Genomic DNA, 19,863 nt, shown 5'->3' with positions numbered 1-19,863 from the left:
TTTCAACGGGGATAAGCAAAAATCTCTGCGGATCGGCACCCAACAGTTGAGAACCAATGTTCTAGAACATTAAAATTTGACTCAAAAACCCCTTGCTACAGACGGTTTGTTGTGTTACAGAAATTTACATCAAAAAGAGATTGAAGTCGTTAGCTAAAAAGAAAAGAATGAAAAGGTACTAACAGCCTTGTTTTTAAAGACTACATGAGTTATAAACAACAATCATATTGTTACAAATGGTGCACATTTCATTGTTTCGAGTTGCTATGGTAATTTTTTTTTTAAGTCAGGAAGAAAATGAATATTTAACTGAATTGCACATAATTTAAAGTGTAATCATAGTAAAAAAGAAATGAGCCAAGAAAACAAATTATACAAAATGCTAATTTTAATTAAAAATTCATACACATCAACTAAAATCTATAATATATTTGATTTTCACTCTTTTTGATCAGCAATGCTAATAAAAATAGACAACATTTTCAGTAAGGTGACGGATATTTGTATAAGAAAACAGCTGTGCTAATAAAAATAGTTAGCAAAAAACAGGAGAAAATGACTTGACAAACAGGATATTCAGCCAAAAATGGCAATTCTTTGGTTTGCAATGAAGTTCTTGCAGCTTTCCATTCAATAAAAGAATCCGCCCAATTACACAGTTCTGCCTGCAAGAAGAAACCAGGCAAGAACAAGCAGGTTAAAAATTTCATTGAAACTGAACATACAGGATTTTTCTAATTATTTACTTCAAATAATAACCAATGACTAGCTTTTATTTTTGCAAAAAACACGCAATTTGCGACAGCAAAGTGAAAACTTTTAGGCTGCTAGGTGCAAATTAAATTCTTCAACAACAAGAGCATTAATGTGTAAAGTAATATTAATATGCTTTACATTATCATCATTAATCAATTATTATAAATAAATCTTCAATTTTGCAGCATTCTAGTTAAACATAACACGTAGTAGCACAAATCTAAATGTGCTTAGAATATATTTTACAACAAAAACCTCTTTTAATATCCAACACAGGGTTTACTCATATGAGAGCTCAGTTTTGAACTTTTTACTGTCTAGTGTATTAAATGCAAGTTTTGATGAATAACAGATTTTTGCACTTTTATTTCTTAAAAATTTAGCCCTGATTTAACATAGAATTGCACATCAATTTTACTTTAAGCCATGGCTAATTATTTGTTAGGTATAAGAAATAACAATCAGTTCAAGGATCCAGAAAGTTAAAATTAAATAGTATTTAATGCAGATCATTGAAACTAATTATTAAAATTGACTCCTTCATCCTTGCAAATCTGCCAAGAGTCACTGCAATAGTTCAGCTATCTTAGCAACAACTACCATACAATTCATTTTCCTAAGCGGGAAAAGAAAGAAAGGAGAAAAAAAAAAAAAAAAACTTTTATCATTCTCAGATACTATTTTGAAACTGAATTAAGATCAATATCAAAATTACAGTTACTGATATTTTTGATATTAAATATTACAACAGACAGAATCTAACTTGCTTGTGATGCCATTTTAAGTATGGATGTACTTGTGATTTGATAACTGTATGATTTGACTTGCTAGGTCATTACAAAAATAGATGAAAAAGGCGAAACTGCACACATAATCAAAGTTACGGTAGGTATTAACAGGGAACTTTATTACTTGTTGTTATTCTTCAACATCCTTTCAAAACAATGGCGTTAGTTTAGGCCCGAATGCCATACTTTATAGCAATTAGTTTTTTAAAACTTTTGTTCTCTTTTACTACTTCATTACTAGCAAGAAATGCTTAACTGGAAAACCAATAAAAGGTGTTCAATTTGTCTTCCAAAATTTCTTTCAAAGAATAAAATAATTATGCAAATAAAAATCTATAGTTATTACAGATTTCTTGAAGAAACATTTGCTTTCAAGTTTTCTTCATTGCTTGTGAGCAGAACCTCACTAATTAAAAAAAAAGCTTGATTTTTTACATTTAGTTACTTGAATTTCTGTATCTGGTATCCAAATCTTAAAATTAATTTCATCCATAAAAACAGCAAAATTTATTTGAACTACCAGGAGAAAACTTTTCAGGGTTCAGTAAAAGATTTAAAAAAAAAAAAAAAACCTTTTCTTTGATTTCTATAAAACTTAACTTCAAAAATAGCAGCAGTTATTATTTACAAGACATTTGATTTTTTCCTTTATAACTCAACACATGCTACAACTTATCAAGGAAAAGTGCGAGATTCCAAACGCAAAAATGAAATACCAACTGAGCATTTGGTCAATAGTGTATCACACAATTGTACTTTTAGGAAAGAATAAAACTTCAACCCACAAAGTAGACATATGTTTCTGTAGAAAAATAGCATGCCTGATCACTCATCTCTAGGCTATAGTACATCTAAAGACTGTACTATAACCAGAACAATATAGCTGAAATTTGTAAAATAGCCATGAAAATAGAGTACATGTTTCTGCTGTTAAAAACCATAGGTTCAAATTTAAATATGTTTTAATTTAATAATGTATAAATAAACAGCTGGGGTATTACGGAATGTAAGTGATTGAAAAACGGATAAAAATTGTAAGCATTGTAACTGACTTTGCAACATAAATAAGGATGTTATAAACAGAGTTACTGTGTTAAATTCCAATCTCCAAAAAGTAAACTGAAAATACTAATAAATTAATGTAACAGGAATGATTTGATGGCAGTTAAGTTCCAAAACTAATAGAGAGATTTTCAAACAAAAATTAGATTGAGTAACTAAAAATCTTGAAATGGTTTGACTCACTTCATTAATTTAATTTTAAAAACCTGCTAAATATTAACGTTCAATTAAAAGTAAAATATTTTTCAACCCTGATAATGATAAAAATTTTGTTGAACTGAATGATGGTATTCAAGGGAAATGTATACTTTTATTTCGTTGATGTTTTGATTTAAACTCATTGAAATAATGCAAACTTTTGTGTAACAGTATACAATAGTTACATGTACACAAGATAAACTAGTTAAGTATATTCATAGCACATTTATTTGCTAAAGATAATTTTTTTTAAAGAGCAAAAATAGCAAGCAGCTAGCAATGGAAAAGCTAAAGAATGATTGATTTTACCAAAAATGCAGACAGCATTTTATTTCATCAAAAGCAAAACAAAATGAAATGTGCACACTTGTAACAGCATATATTTATAGCAGGAATCACTTGTTAGTTTAACACAGGTGTTATTCATGCAAACAAAATAATAATCTGAGATGAACTTAATAAGCTGAACAATTTCATTGAGCTAATACAATTCTAAAATGCACATGGTTAACACATCAAAGAAGCTAATTATAATTTACACAAGTAACAATAAAGCTAAGTATTTCACAAGTAAAGTCATTAATTAAGGTTTAAGTCATGTTTACAGAAGAATGCTTACGTTTGGAACTCCAATACGCCTGCATGCCTCCAAAAAATTATCAGCATTCCTTCTGCACTTGGCAACAGTCAACTTAGGCTAAAATATAAGATCCACATGCAACGCAATTAGTCTCTCACAAATTAAGTAATGATGTTTTTAAAAAGTATCATCCAATATTTAAATTACATCACAAAATTTTCAAGTTTAAAAAACTTGAAATCCAATATTCCCAAACCCACCCATTTGGGAGAATTGGACTTACAGCTCTCTGGTAGAGTTTGAATAAAAGATTGAGTTGTAAACTAGCAATATTCAATTGAGTAAAATTTCAATTGGTTATTGCTAAATGTCTCTGCATGTTATCCTATGTGCCCCACATAGGATAATAGAATATAGGAGGATAGTTTTTCATTACTTAGTCAAAATGGTGATCAAGGGAGAGGTGATACCCTCCCCCAACCCCAGGTCACCAGACGTAACACCATGTGATTTTTTTGGTGACGATAAATAAAGGATACTGCGTTTATACCCTCCTTACCTACTGATCTTGACAAACGGAAGAATTGGATCACTGCAGCAATTTATTGCTTCAAATGAATGTATACATGCTACAATATATATGACAGAAGTTTGAGTACAGTAAAAATACCTTTTTAATAGTTTTATGTTCTTTAATTCAACATAAATTATTTTAACTGCAATTAAATAGTTTTTGCGATATGAAACTCCAACCCAAACCAAAAAACGCACCTAGAATCCAAGAGAGCGGCACGAGTTTCTCCTACGTCCAATCATATTTCGAAACAACAAGGCAAACATATATTCATCTCATCATAATTATGTATAAAAATTGTGTTTTGTTCAAAAAACAGATGGAGGTAGAAATTTGCAGAGGGATTTTGTACTGAAAGTGCGGTGATATGTTTACTCGTCTGTTTTTTTCTTTGGACAAATGCTGATTTTAATCTTTCAAACAAAAGGTTTAATTTCAGTCAACTTGAACTCCATGATTTACTGGGAGATCATTTGAAAGCTTGTGCAGTAGACCACTTTTTCATAGATTTGACTGATTGTAGCTCAATTGATTGTTTATGAAAATGTCTTTCCTAGATTTTGGCGCCAATTCAACTTTGAGAACTTTGAATGTTTCAAAGCTTGTAGCTCACTGAAAAATGTAACAATCTTGATGAAAAAAGTTTCATTTTAAAGGATTTTGTCTGCCCTTTTCAAATATATTCTTATTTTGCATGTAGAATTCCCAGGAGTTTCAGAAATTAGTCTTAATCTCAGAAATTAGTTTTTGGCTCATTTTTCTTCTTTCTACTGTAACTTGGTTTTGGTTACGAATTGATTACGATAATGGGTGGTTCTATGCTGCACTTGGGCTCTTCCAACACCCCCTTTTGTTTGGCAGATGAGGTCAAATTCACCTGTACAGTATTTGCATATAAGTAAAGAAATTTAATACAAAAAACAAGGTTAATAGTTAGGGGGTCAATATATATGTAGAACAGTTTCCAAAAAAATTTTCCTGAGTAATTCTTGGAACACTCAAACATGTGAATATTTTCCAGAATTTAGTCCAACTCTTAAATAGATGCTAAAGAAGTGAGCACTTACACATTTTGCTATAATTTTACATGATCTGACTGTGAAATAAAGACTAAATAATTACAGCAAAAGAACGACTACTCGAAAAGAGCAGAGATAGTCATAATTGCAAATTTTCATGATAGTTGGTCACAAATTAATGCTAACTTTATTTTAAAAAATGTACTATGGCTACAGTGCAATTTTTTTTTTCTTTTTTTTGATATTAATTCAAAACCACGAAATCAAATCCTTTACAAAAATTGAGATTGCAGAAAATTACTTTTCCCACAATAGAATAAAAATTGCACACTTTTTTAACGTACGAAAGTTCATTAGATTTGATTTTACTTTAAAACATTTATTTTCAAAAACCACTGCAAATTGCTCCTGATTTTTTCAGAAAGCAAATGCTCTACTTCTATGCAAGTATGCTATATATTGTATTTTACAAACTAATTTTACCTTGCTGTGTGATTTAGCGCTGATTTCGAGATATGATAATGACCACATCTCATTGGTGGGTTGTGGTTCCTTCATTAGAAAGTATTGTGTTACATCTATATGTATGTAATTTCTAACATATTTGGCCACCAATCAAGCGAAATTAACTAAAGGAAAACAAATAATATTTACCACTGCAGGAGAAGGCACATGAATACAAGTTACAGAATTAGCTCGAATATGATTAGCCAGATGACATAGGAATACACCATCATTTAGTGCTGTCTCCATTTCATCAGGTAGTTTGAGCTTCAGTTTGCATTCTAAAATCTGGAACCAAAAAAAAAAATTTATTTTTACAAAGTAGAAAAATTCTTTATGATACGTTTTTACCAAAATCAAACAGATACTATATTTCTTTTTTATATTTATTTATTTGCCAACTTATAGAAGCATTTAAGGACACTTAAATACTAGAAACAGCATTGAGTTACTCCACAGAAAAAAAGGACATTTTGTACTGTATGTAACAGTTCATATATTTCACTAAAAATTATACTTTAAAGGAGTTATAAACAAAATTTTGTTGATTAAGAAATTACAAACGCTTGGGTCATTACTCAAGCAAAGATTTTCGTTCATTACCTTTTAAATTACCATTTTAATCGAATGTACGAACTATGGCGTGCAGGACAACAAGGCAATTTTTTCATGGACTAGCCCTTTGCAGTTGCACAGTTTTGAATGACGCTAAAAGCATGCTAATATTGATTCTGTACATATATAAAATTAAACTGGTCTGTACAGTACAGCATTTGCTCTCAACTATCAATAACATAGCTCCCTTGGATCGGAGAATAATTTTAAAAAACTGGGCTCTTCAGTGATAAAAGTGAATTCCTTAAAATCAAACTAAAAAAAAAAAAAGGTAAATGAGGTCTTTCCATATAAAATCAACGAATTTTCAGATATTTTAGTGCCACACCATTTTCGATTTAGATGAAATTTGGTAGGTACTATGTACCAATATTCTGTACCCCCAAACTTTTTGTTTTCTTGGAAAAATTTTATTCCTGAGATGTAGCTATTTTTTGCTCCACGGATGAGTAAAATTTAGCATTTTTGATCCTTATTCAAAAAGCTCTAGTAAATTTATTTAAATTAGTAAGAAGATCAAACATGTCTTATTTTAAAGGTGAAAGAATGAACTTTTATTTGTGCATTAAATATATATATATATATATATATATATATAAAGATTTAAGTTAAGCCTAATTAGAAATTTTCGGTTGTCAAATCATGGTTGTAAAACTGCTGTTTTCGTCATTTTGAGCCTAAAAAAGTCGATGAGAGACTTTCAGTAGGAAGCTATTTTTTTCCATGTTGTAGAAGGTTATGCATACTAGAAGCACAGAAAAAAATAGGTTGATACTAATAGTCCTTTATGAGGAAAAAATTTCTTAAACTTAAATTAGCTTTTTCACTTCGCAAAAACTGGATGTTTGTTAGGTGATAAAAATTTGAAAATGCTAGAGTAAGAAGCCATTATATTGTCCTTTAAAACTAAACAAAAACTGTCTTTTTTATTTGTAAAGGGTGTCCCAAAATTAATGCAAGATTTGAATTTTCCCACCTTTTTTGCAGTAAATTATTGGCTACCCTGAAAAAAGAACAATTTGACAGCTGAGAGTTTAGGGTTATTAAAAATGGAACGTTATATGATACACACACACACATACACACAACGTGTTTTCATTATTGAACAATTATTTCAATGAAAGTTGAGGCTGGTGAAGCAGAACTGTTATTGGCACTCGATATCGCAACACGGTAATGCACGGGTGGTTGTGGGCTTGTTGACATAGACCTTTGACTTCAAATAACCCCATAAGAGGAAATCGAATGACGTTAAATCACACGATCTAGTGTACCAATTCTGATCACCGAAAGGAGAGAATACATGATCAGAACATGCCTCATGCAGTAATTGAATTGTTTCACTGGCTGTATGGTAGCATAACACACCATTTTTACTAACCCTTCACTCTCAGCTGTCAAATTGCTCTTTTTTCATGGCTGCCAACTATTAACGGCAAAAATGGTGGCAAATTCAAATCTTGCGTTAATTTTGGGACACACTTTAGAAGAGAAACCTTTTAAATAGAGCATTTGTTTTTGGTAAAAATTTATGTTTTGTAAATCTAGTTAATAAAAATTGAAAGCTATTTGCTGTATCGACAGAAGTTATTGTGTACTTTAAAGGCTTATATGTCTTCTAAGCCCAAGAAAAACAAGACAGTTTTTGTTTTGTTTTAAAGGGCAATGTAACAGCGTCTTACCCTAGCATTTTCAAATTTTTATCACCTACTCCACAGGTCGCTTTTGGGAAGTGAAAAAACCTATTTTTTCAGTTTTTCTTAACTTTAAGCAATTTTTTCATAATATAGGACTGCCAGTATCGGCTTATTTTTTTTTTCTGTACTTCTAGTATGCATGATCAACTGCAACAGGAAAAAAATTAGTTCAATACAGTAAGTCCATCATTCATGTTTTTTAGGCTTGAAATGACGAAAACGGCATTTTTTTCAATCGCGATTTGACAACGGAAAATTTCTAATTAGGCCCCTTTCGTCATCTTGAGCTTAAAAAAGCTGATTGTTGAACTTAGTGTAAGAAACTATTTTCTCTTCCTGTTGCAGTTGATTGTGCATACTAGAAGTATAGAAAAAAAAAGCCGATACTGGCAGTCATTTATAACGAAAACATTGCTTAAACTTAAGAAAAACTGAAAAAATGGGGGTTTTTTTCACTCCCCAAAAGCGACCTGTGGGTAGGTGATAAAAATTTGAAAATGTGAGGGTAAGAAGTCATTACATTGCCCTTTAAAACAAGCAAAAACTCTTGTTTTTCTAGGGTGTAGAAGAGATATAAGCCTTTAAAGTGATGCAATAATAACTTTTGCACATTACTTAAAAGGGACCAAGTAGACTAGATAAATACCTTAAAAAATACGATACAACCTTGTTTCATTGAAATATATTCTCAAAATGTAATTTTAAAGAACAAATAGCTTTCAATTTTTATTAAATATATTTACAAAACCTACTTTTTTACCAAAAACAAATGTTTTATTTAAAGGTTTATATCTCTTCTACACCTAGAAAAAACAAGACAGTTTTTGTTTCGTTTTAAAGGGCAATGTAACGGCTTCTTACTCTAGCATTTTCTAATTTTTGTCACCTAACAATGATCCCCTTTTTACGGAGTGAAAAAACCCAATTTTCATTTTTTCTTAAGTTTAAGCAATTTTTTTTGCCATGAAGGACAACTAGTATCAACCTATTTTTCTCTGTGCTTCTAGTATATATAACTAACTACAACAGGAAAAAACATTAGCTTCCTACTGAAAGTCCTTCATGATTTGACAACTGAAAATTTCTAACTAGGCATAACTTAAATCTTTTCCTTTTATGTACAGATAAAAGTTCATTCTTTCACCTTTAAAATAAGACTTATTTGATTTTCTTACTAATTGAAATAAATTTACTAGAGCTTTTTGAATAAGGATAAAAAATACCACATTTTACTCATCCGCAGAGCAAAAAAATTAGATATATCTCAGGAATTTAATTTTTTCAAGAAAAAAATATAACAGAGTGGGGGTACAGAATATTGGTACATATTACCTACCAAATTTCATCAAAATCAAAAATGGTGCAGCACTTCCCATTTGTTGATTTAATATGGAATGACCCAAACGTTATATTTGTGTAAGGGTGAAAACAATATCGCCTGGTGACTTGAAAAAAGTGCTTAACAATGTAATTTCAATGTGGGATCAGGGTTGCCACGGAAGTTCAAGAATGAAATTCCCTGACATTTCCAGGTTTTCCAGGTGGTTATGAGAAAAATTCCAGGTTATCGATCTCCACCTTCATTTTGCAACATTAGTATATACATCTCAAATTTTGATAAAACTTACCTCATTTTCAAACTTTACAAACAATGGTTACCAAATTTTATTTACTCAAGCTGAAATAATCAAAAATATGTACTAAGGGTGGTTCAATTTTTTTTCTTTTTTTTTTCTCTCAGCTCGAGTCCAAGACACCCGTTATCTTTTTTAAACTTACTAATAGTATTGTGCTGTAAAAGTTTCAGCTTCTTACTCAAATTTTAAGAGGTTGCTCAATGACCCCTTAATTTAACATTAGCTCTAGCATAGAAAAGTCAAATTTAGAAACATTTAATTTCCCCAGCTGTTTTTTTTATGTAAGTAATTATTTTATTGCAATGAATATGCATATAACTCGTGTAGATTATAGTATGTAACATTGTTTTTTCAGTTCAATGTATTTTTTTAACCCCCTCCTCATACTTATGAAGTTTAAGGGAGGGGGTCGAGCACCCTCTTTCAGTTAGAATAGGAAGTTAAAATTCTTCCAGTATTTTACTATCCACATGTCTAAAAACACTGAGTGGTGTCCTGTTTTCTAGGAGAAACCTTTTTTTAGTGCATTTTTGAACTACCCTAATGTACTAACACAAGTGAAGCAAATCACTGTAATAAACAATTAATGTAAATGTAGCATATCTAATTTTCAATAGCGAGGAGCCACTGCCTTACATCAAGTGAAAGAACTGCAAAATTAACAATTGTGACATCTGTATCACAAAAATAAAGTTAATTGCTAAAATAATCTGAACTAAAATCTTATGAAACCTAAACTTTTTCAATTATTGCCTTCCATCCCTCCAATCCATTGAATTCAAAACGCTTTTAGACTTTGGCTTGTAAAAAAATCATGCATCTTTTAGCTTCATATTTCCCGTTTGTTGCTCATAAAACAGGGATGTCCCCCCCCCCCCAAGTTCATTGGCACCCCCCCCCCCCCGAATATTTCTGACGCCTTAGCGCTTTCTTTATTTTTAACCCTCTTTTCTTATTTATTTTTTTTACCTATTTATTTATTTTTAATTATTATTGTTTTGAAAGAAAAGTGTGATCGCTCCCCAATAAAATACACACACAGACGAAAATAATAAAGTAAAATAATATGAGTAAATAATTTGAATAAAAATAAAGTAAAATAAATTAAAAAATCCCTCCCCCCAAATTTTGATGGTGCAACTTGCGCCATAATCACTCCTGTGGGCACCCTGTCATAAAGTTAAATTTTGAGCAATGAACAGAAACTTCTCTGATGTAAAGATTTTTTTTTTAATCGGATTATTTTTATTTTGAAAGAAAGAAGCGCATTGGAAGTCTTGAAAGATCACTACCAAAATACTAAAAGATTAGCGATACTTCTGTAAAAAAGAAACTTTCTAAGTTTAAAATTGTCTAATGAACTAAATTTACAGAACAAAATTGTTTAGAATAATACGATTTCATTAATCAATTTAAAGAAATAATGTAAAATATGAAAAGATTATTGCAGCTCATTAAAAACTTCAGTCGCACTCGCAGACAAAACAATGTACTGTGTATCATAACAACTTCAGAACTGCTGACGTAAACAAACAGCGTTTAGACAGAGCCCGCTCAAACGAGGAAGAAAAGAAGTAACTTCTGCGCATGTCCGCCACCAACTGCTATGGCGCACGCCGCGCCAATGGCAGAGAGTTGATAAAAAGAACTGCAGTAGGAAGAAGAAAGAGGGGAATGACAAAACGATGAATGGGAAGGGAATGGCAGCGAAAAAAAAACAAGGATGAAAGATTTTTTTTTTGACGTCATAGACCGCCGGCCGCTCTAAGAACGATCGGAAATATGCAATTTTTCATTTTCCCTGACATTTCCCTGATTTTTGGCCATTTTCATTTTCTCTGACAATTCCAGGTTTTCCCGGTGCGTGGCAACCCTGTGGGATGAGCATTGAAAAATTTTCTGATAATAAATATCCATATGCAAAAATTCAGATAAGGAAAATTTCTATGTTTGAAAAAGGGTTTATGTAGCTATGATTATATCACCCAAAAGTGACTTTTTTGTAAGTATCTACTGTAAAACGCCTAACAAACATTTTTGATCAATTAAGCTCTCCCCCTTTTGTTTTCCTGGAGTTCTCTTCAGGTGAAGAAAATACTAAATAGTTCCTTAACTGTCAACAATGATGAGCAATTTCAGCACAGAATGACCATTGTGAAATAGGTGGCAACCAGTGAGAGCAATTCAAGAAACTTATCAAGGACATTGAAACAAGCACATTCAGTCTAACATGAAACACTTAGACTAGGATAAATTGGCAAATTTTCAAACTTGATGAACAAAAACATGAAATGTAACAAGTAAAACAAAATTCAAACCCCATAAATATTGATTCTAATACAAAACACTAAGTATCAACATATGTAAAATTTAATGAAGAAAATCAATTTAATAAAAATAATAGTCTCAAAAATTTAAAACTCCAAAGTATATTAAAAACAACATTAAAGAAAAATAAGTCTTCAAACAAAGTAAGATATAAGAATGTTTAAAATGGTACACTCATCTATGAAAATAGTAATAACAATAGTTGTAAAAAGGGGGAATTAAATTTTAAATAAAGCAAAAAAAGAAAAGTGATGTGCATCACTACGAAATTTATTTTTAAAAAAAAGATAAAAATAAATTAAAGAAAAAAAAATGAAAAAAAAAAAAAAAAAACACAAAAAATATTCAAATTTGCAGACAGTTTATAACATTAATTGACAAACATGATTTCTCAAAAAATCAAAAAATTCCTCTGGTTTTCAGAGGCAAGTTTCCATTTTTGATGTTGTACTGTATATTTTGCACAAAACATGGGTTAAAATTAAAATGTTTTCCTTCCAACATTTCCTCACATACAAAGCAATTTACACCTTTGAAAGAAAACAACATTAGAAGGAAAATCTTTAAATAATATAAAAATAAATACAGTAGACCCTCGTTTTACGTGAGGGTTACGTTCCACGGAAATGCAGGATAAATTGAGATCTAATAGTAATGTTAAAATAGGGGTTAGGTTCCATAGATAAAAAAATACTTCAGTCTAGTGATGGCTAATTGTATAATTTTAATGTGTACTGACCTCGATTTTTATGCACAACACGTATAATGAAAACAAATTAATTTTGTGTTCTGCTTAAAAAGAGGAACTGGCTATGATAGTCTTTTGGCAGTCAGAAAGAATTTTTCTCTGTAACTCTTTGCAGAGCATTAATGCATTCATGATCACTTGCTTCATTTCCATGATAGAATCTTCTTTCGCTAACAAATAAAAAAGATTATCTCTATTGTCTAGGAATAGCTTGAAATTTTCAATGTGAATGTTTTTGCTTGTGTGTCAATGGTTTTGGTATCCTCGTTGGTTTTGGAATCCTTTATCACTCCTAAAAGCTCTTCTTCCAGAGTTCTGCACTGTGTGAGTTTAATAACTTTACTTCTGGAAAGAGCTTTGGAACCAATTGCATAAAATGTCTCCAGTTGCCCAAGCTTGATTATTAGCACGCCAAAACGCAGTTGATTAAGCATAATCTGCAATCTTAAGGTGTTTGGATTTTGAAAGAGGGGAAAATGTTAACTGTTTGCATTGCCGCATCTGCGTAGAACCGACTCATCTGCGTAAAATAAAAAAAGGTGTCAAATCTTAAACCAAGCATAATCGAAACCGCGTAAAATAAACCCGCGTAAAACAAGGGTCTACAGTAATTGTTTTTTAATTAATTTAAAAAATACTGCTCAGTTATCAATCCATCATAGAATAAGAGAAAACAAAAACAGACCTCTCTCAATTTTGAAATCAATTCCTGTTCCTCCCGAGCTTTATCAAACTCTCGCTTCATGGTAAAACTTGACTTCAAAGGCTTTGCAGGTGCAAAAGCTAAAAATACAATAAAAATGAAAGGATCAAATCATTTCTTTCAAAATATATTCAATTTTATAAAGACACATAGAGGAAATAGAACTTACTATTCTTTGGCCACGTGAAATTGCTCTGCAAATTGTCTTTATTTAAAGAACCATTACAACCCTTTTCATCCAACTGTTGAGCTCTTTTTTCTACAAAACCAAGTTTCTAAAACAAAAATAACAACTCTTTACATCAGATAGAATATGAAATAAATATGTATGGTAGCCTTAGAGCAAGAGTAAGACATCTTATCCCAGGAATAACAGTAAGATATTGTTCTGTTGCTGTGAGTTAACGATATATCGTCGCCTCAGAGCAACAGTAAGATACCTTATTGTTATTTTTGGAAAATAGATATCTTACTGTTGCTCTGAGGCGACAATATACAGTCGAACCTCCATATATCGAACTTCCACATATCGAAATTTTCTGTATATCGAAATCCCAGCAAATTTCCATGTTCATTACATAGAAAAATTGTTTCTATATATCGAAAAAATCTCTATATATCGAAATATTTTCGAGACATTCGGAAATTTTTTTTTCCACTTTAGACTGTTTGTCTCATGAAAAATGAAGGTTAGATGAGAAAATTACGTTTACTAAAGGTTGCTACGGAACTCATAAAAAACCTGGGTTTGAGGGCTGTGTACTTAGTCATTGTTCCGTTCTGAAGTTCTTAAATTCCCTCAGGTTTATTTCAAATCTTAGCTGTAACCAGTAGCATTGTAAAATCAGTTTCAAATTATCCCTTTTGTTTGTTGATTATCATTTCTAGTCTTCTTATCTTCAGTAAAAATCATTCAAGTTAAGTAGATTGATTTTTTACTTTTCTCTCGACCACATTGTTAAAACGAAAATCCCCTAATGTTGCGATCAAGTTGAATTGCTGAAGAATATAAAGATGAATGGTTGGCGTAAAAATGTAATTTCTGTTTTTTTTTTTAATCATTAACTTTCATTTAATCCGATACTCGTATAAATTATAAAATGGGTTTCATACACGAAAATTAGCTTTAATTTTAATGTTTTAGGATACTTTTATGATAAAATAAGATCGTTTCCATATATCGAAATTTCTATATATCGAATTTTTTTTTGGCAATTTGCTACTTCGATATATGGAGGTCCGACTGTATGTAGTTGAAAAATATTCTTAAAAGCAATCAGGTTCAGCACTTTGAAGTCCAGAAAAAGGACAAGAGATTTAATGGGAAGCATTTTTTTTTTATTTTTTATCATGAACATAAACAGATTCTTTTGTTGTCAAGAGTCTTTTACAGAAAGGGATTTCTAATAGAAACAAGGAGATTTTTTTACATACCTTAGGCATAACTGCCAACAATCTTTGACGTAGAGCCCAACATAGTTCAGAAAACCTTTAAATTTATTAAAATCACTAGCAGTATTTTAACTGCTACATCATGTATTCCCACACAAGAGTTTAAGTGATGACCACTCATGTCAGGATTATTTGAGCACATTGGGGAAGGAGTGTATTAATTCATCTTTAGACATTTCTTAGGTAATCATGTGTTTTAGTTCTAAAATTTGCAACACTTACCGATCAGGGAAATTTACTTGGAATTGAATTATTTAATAAGCAACACGAGCTCATTTCTCTTACTAGAATGCTTTACTTCATCTGTCAATGAATCAATTAATAGCCAACATCCCAGAACAATTCTATTTTTAGAAGTTAAAACCAAAGAAATAGAGCTAATAGCAGCCTCTCAGTTAATGAAATTCACAATGTTCTGTTCATTGCTTTTAATAACAACTATCAGAGACATGTGCACAACTGAAACTTTCCCATCAAAATTTGTACAATTTGTACCAACAGCTCTATTAAGGCTAAAGTGTTTTGAGTAGACCCCAGCACCAGCATTGAAGTAAGGAGATATCCACAGCTTCAATCAAGTTAGAAATACTTTACAAAGTTATTTATTATATTTAAACCCTTTGAAGCATAATGGCTTTGTTTGCATCCACCTCGTATTTTTTTTCTCTCTAGTCTCAACTGTTAAAGCCACTGAGTCAGTTGGCTGAGAGGGGGTGGGGGGGGATGAAAGGTTAGTTGGGCTTAAACTAAGCCACTGTGCCACAAAAGAGTTCACATCTATAGTTTAGCTCATTAATTCAGAGTCGGCAAATTGTTGATTTTCCAAAACATATTGGAGAGGAACGGCCACCTCTGTGCGTAAGTTTCTCTTTTTTTTTAATTGGGGAGTTATTGTAAGTTTTGTAATTGGAGTAATCACATACTTCTATTTTTAACTATCAAGAAAATAAGAGAGGGAGAGAGTAAAAAGAGAAGCAATTTTCATACCTGACAACACTACAAAGAAAAAATCCAGTAGATTTTTTACTACTAATCTAAGTACAATCATATGGAAGTTCTTGACTTCATATACACAAAAAGTAACAAATTGAAACATTAAACAGAAAAATAAAAGTTAAATTAATGCTTAATATAGAGTTAAAACTTTATTTCTCAGACAAATTTAATGAGTACGATAATGTTGCTAGATTTTGATGTACTTACGTTTGAATTTTAGCAGAAAGCTTTCAAACCATTAAATACATACACCAAGACAATATTGACAGAAAGAATTTAAGATTTTTTTTAACACAATTAATTAAATAAAAGGATTTTCCTAAAGATTTAGAAAGTTCAGTAGATTTTTAATAGAAATTCGGAGACTAAAGAAGTGCTCAAGAAGTAGGAGAAGTGCTCAAAATCCAGGAAACTACTGGGGGGGAAAAACCAATAGAGTTGGCAGGTATGAATTTCCTAACTATTTCAAAAAATCTTATTCTTTACATTCAGTACAAAAATAATGAATAGTCACCTTTTAACTACATAAATTTAAAAAGTATTGTTCAACTGTACACAACCTGTTAAGTTCTAAAAATACAGTTGCATTTAATAATGTTTCAGAGATTAAAAAAAAAAAAAAAAAAAAAAAAAAACAACATTTTTAGTTCTTACAGAACAATAAAAAGCTATTTTTATGCTAATTACACAAACTTATCAAAATCTGAACTAAACTAATTGCAATAATTACCTTCGGTGAATTACTATTTGGTAGAATAATCTTTGGCATACCATCAACAAAAACTTCTGGTATTGAAGACTCACACTGCCATTGACTGACTAGAGAATTACAACCTTCTTTTGACTCTTCTTCAGTCTATGAGTAAAAATATAAGATTAAAACAAAAACTGAACAAAAATAACTAAATTGATTAATACATCTAATTAATAAACAGATGTATCATATTAATAATACACATAAAGTAAAATCATATGATATATAATAAAAATAGTAGTTTCATGTAAAATATTGCTTTAACATTTCATATTAATTATTTATACAGTTCTTATCCAAGGTACACATGGTGATTCTATGACATTTATATCTGGACTTAAGAATAATCTCTGACGTAATAGTAGTACTATTTCAATTCAAAATATAAGAATAACAGAAAGAAGAACTGTACTTTTAAAAAATAAAATACACAATGTCTAAAAAGAACCAACAGAGATGAACAGAAAAATTAGTGATTATGCTTAAGTTTGTGTATTGAATGGGTTTGGCAAAATAATGAAAAACCTAAAGACAAATATAATTTTCTCAGAAGCAGTTCAAAATCCCTGTATTTTTTAGGACTCGACCGATGCATCGGCCTGGCCGATGCATCAGCGCCGATGGTTCAACAATTTAGCCATCAACATCGGCGGGCGATGCTAACTTGCAGGAAACATCGGCCCATCGGCCTTTAAAACATCGAAAAGCCGATGGAATTGGCTGATATTTTCGAAAAAAAAAGACCTTTGCTGTTTTACTTTTTAATGCAAAGTAAAGGGAGTTATTGTCTTAATATAAAATTGTTTACTTAAACTTCAGTATGAATTTCTATTTTAGTCACCCCTGAAAGAGTTTTTAATACTGCATTCAGGTCAGTGGCGTACCGAAGAGGGGGCGGAGGGGGCGGTCCGCCCCAGGCCCCGCTTTGACATAGGCCCCCAAATTTAAATTTTTGGTTTTCACCAATATTGTCGCATATCTTGGTTTGAATGCTTAAACAAGTTGGCTTAATAAATCATAATTTTTTTAAAGACCAAATATTTGTTCAGGGATACAATCAATACCTCTTCGGGATCAATGGAGGGTTTATGATACCCAGGCCCCGCTTTGACATAGGCCCCAAAATTTTAATTCGTTTTCTTTTTCGCCAGACGTGCCTTATGTCATGGTTTAGATAAATAAAAAGTTGACTTTTTGTGTAGAATGAATATTTTCTCAGTGACTTTTGCCTAAACAAAGAGAGGGCAAATTATGTCCCACAGGCCCCGCTTTGACATAAACCCCGAAATTGTATCTTATTTTTTCCAGTAGATCTGTCATATACATCATGATTAGAAATATTAATCAGTTACCTATATATGCGAGTATATATCATAAATTTTGTTAAATATGACTTTTTTCAGTGACTCGTCCTAGTGTACAAAGGTACATGAGCGCTTGGACCACGAATTTAATGGGGGCCTCAAATTTATTTTTAAATTAACTAAACCTATAAAAATCATTTGCTTTTATTTTGTTAAGTGCTTTCAGCAAAGTTTTATGCATTTTTTTTCAAACAATTTATAAAAAAAAAAACTAATGCATAACAGATGCACGTTTATAATTTTTGATCATTACAGTATACAGCTAAAATATCTGTTTTATGTTTTGTTTTGTGTATTAAGACTACGATGGTCTAGTCTTAATTCATACACTACTAATCGGGAGAAATTACGCTCTTCGCTTTAGAAATCGGATTAGTTAGTTAAACCCACGCATACGCAAAATTTTTTTGTCTTAATTTCTGTCGAACATTAAATATTTTTAATTCTACCAGCGAAGCCGCGCGGAGCGTTTTCTCCACTTCAATCAAACGCGCCAGGCAAGTATAGGGTCACACCAGTTTTTTTGTCTGAAGAACATAAAGAGCGGGTTTTTTTTTTTTTTTTTTTTTTGTGAGTGAGACCTAGCAGAAAAATTTTATTTAGACTGTGAACGTGTGAATTTCATCCTTATTTAGGTAAGCATGTTTTAAAAATATTTTTCTCTGAGATTAGGTGATGTTATCAGGTAAATAGTTAACTGGTGTGTCTTACTCAAAGGAATAGTAAAGGGTTTTTTTTTCTGTAAAAGAAAATTTTTATCCTAAAATTAATTGAATCTGGAATGACTAAACGTTTCTGTTCACTGTACTTGGATGTTCGGATGCAATAAATTTTTAAGATACAATATAATTTTAGGACTTTTTTCTGTTTTTGATATTTTCTGACAAAGCACAATTTTATTAAAAATATAGTATTTACTTAATTTTACTTAAAACCATGTGTTTTGCCGTGGTATTTACAACAGTGTCCGAAATCAAACCAACACTACTGAAATATGTAAAAATGTACCACTTAAAATAAGTATTGTAATATATGGTACGTACACATAGTTTGAGAAACTTCAGTTTTAATACCAGGTAGGCCCCCATTTCGAGTAGCGCCCCAGGACCCCATCTGTCTTGGTACGCCACTGATTCAGGTACCAAACAAGTTAATTATTGCGTTGTTTCTTGCTGCTGGATGTAAGTATGTATCTCTCATAAGTCATAACTCAAAAATGGTAAGCTGTAGAAGGTTAAAATTTCTCATGTGGGGTGTGCGTATGTTCCAGATGTGCACTTCCCTATTTACTCATTTTTTGTGGCTATTAATTACTTATTTCAATACAAAATTAATATAGCATCTCAGACTGACGATCATTTGGTGATACACCCTATAACAAAAAAAATTGACGCACCAAGAAGGAGTGATCCGATTGAGACGAAAATTGGTGGATAGGAAGACAATGCACATAATAGTAAATGATTAAATTCTTAGAACAATTGAATAATTTATGTCAGAGTTACAGTAACAAGGTCAATAAGGTATTGTCCCGCCTCTAGCCTAGATACAAGCTGAAACACGACATGGGAAACACTGATAAAGCTCCCAGAGGTTGTCCTGCGGTATTTCCGGCCAAATTCACGGCCAATTGTCGGACGAGGTTATCAACAATCGCCATCCCATCATATCCCAGACATGCTCGATGGGAGAGAGATCTGACGATCTGGTAGGCCATGGAAGAGTTTGACAAGCTTGCTTAAAGTTCATAGCAACACGTGCCATATGTTATCTGGCATTGTCCTGCAGAAAACCAGCCGAGGGTACTGCAAAAGAAACGGCAACAAAACAGGTCTGAGGATGTCGTCGACGTACTCTAATTACGACCAAAGGGGTCCAGTTAGCAAAGGTAATGGCATTCCAGACCATAATGCCTTGTTGAGGGCCAGTGTGGAGTGCAAAAGCGAAACCAGGATCCCTCCTCTGCCCTGGGTGTCCCCCAACACGTCTTCGATGATCGTCATCAGGGGCGTAGCTAAGGGGGGGGGTTTTGGGGACAAAACCCCCCCCGAAACGTTAGTCTCAAAAAAAAAGAGAAAAAGAAGAGAG

At 31.7% G+C, this 19,863-nt stretch overlaps 1 protein-coding gene across 1 annotated transcript in view; it reads right to left on the bottom strand.

Annotated features, from left to right (window-relative positions):
* Positions 1-381: 381 nt before the first annotated feature.
* LOC129225587 (DISP complex protein LRCH3-like) overlaps positions 382-19,863 on the bottom strand; it is an 84,220-nt gene continuing 64,738 nt past the window's right edge. Inside the window, exons 11-16 of the mRNA XM_054860042.1 lie at positions 16,388-16,513; positions 13,379-13,484; positions 13,192-13,289; positions 5,632-5,769; positions 3,424-3,501; positions 382-665 (exon numbers count right to left, since the gene is read on the bottom strand). Of these exons, the coding sequence (XP_054716017.1) occupies positions 483-665; positions 3,424-3,501; positions 5,632-5,769; positions 13,192-13,289; positions 13,379-13,484; positions 16,388-16,513 (729 nt within the window). The 3' untranslated portion in view covers positions 382-482. The remainder of the gene's footprint in view (positions 666-3,423; positions 3,502-5,631; positions 5,770-13,191; positions 13,290-13,378; positions 13,485-16,387; positions 16,514-19,863) is intronic.

Source organism: Uloborus diversus, chromosome 7, assembly GCF_026930045.1.
Source record: "Uloborus diversus isolate 005 chromosome 7, Udiv.v.3.1, whole genome shotgun sequence".
NCBI lineage: Eukaryota > Metazoa > Arthropoda > Arachnida > Araneae > Uloboridae > Uloborus > Uloborus diversus.
The sequence above is the reverse complement of the archived record's forward strand: the minus strand, read 5'-3'. Positions and strand labels throughout refer to the sequence as shown.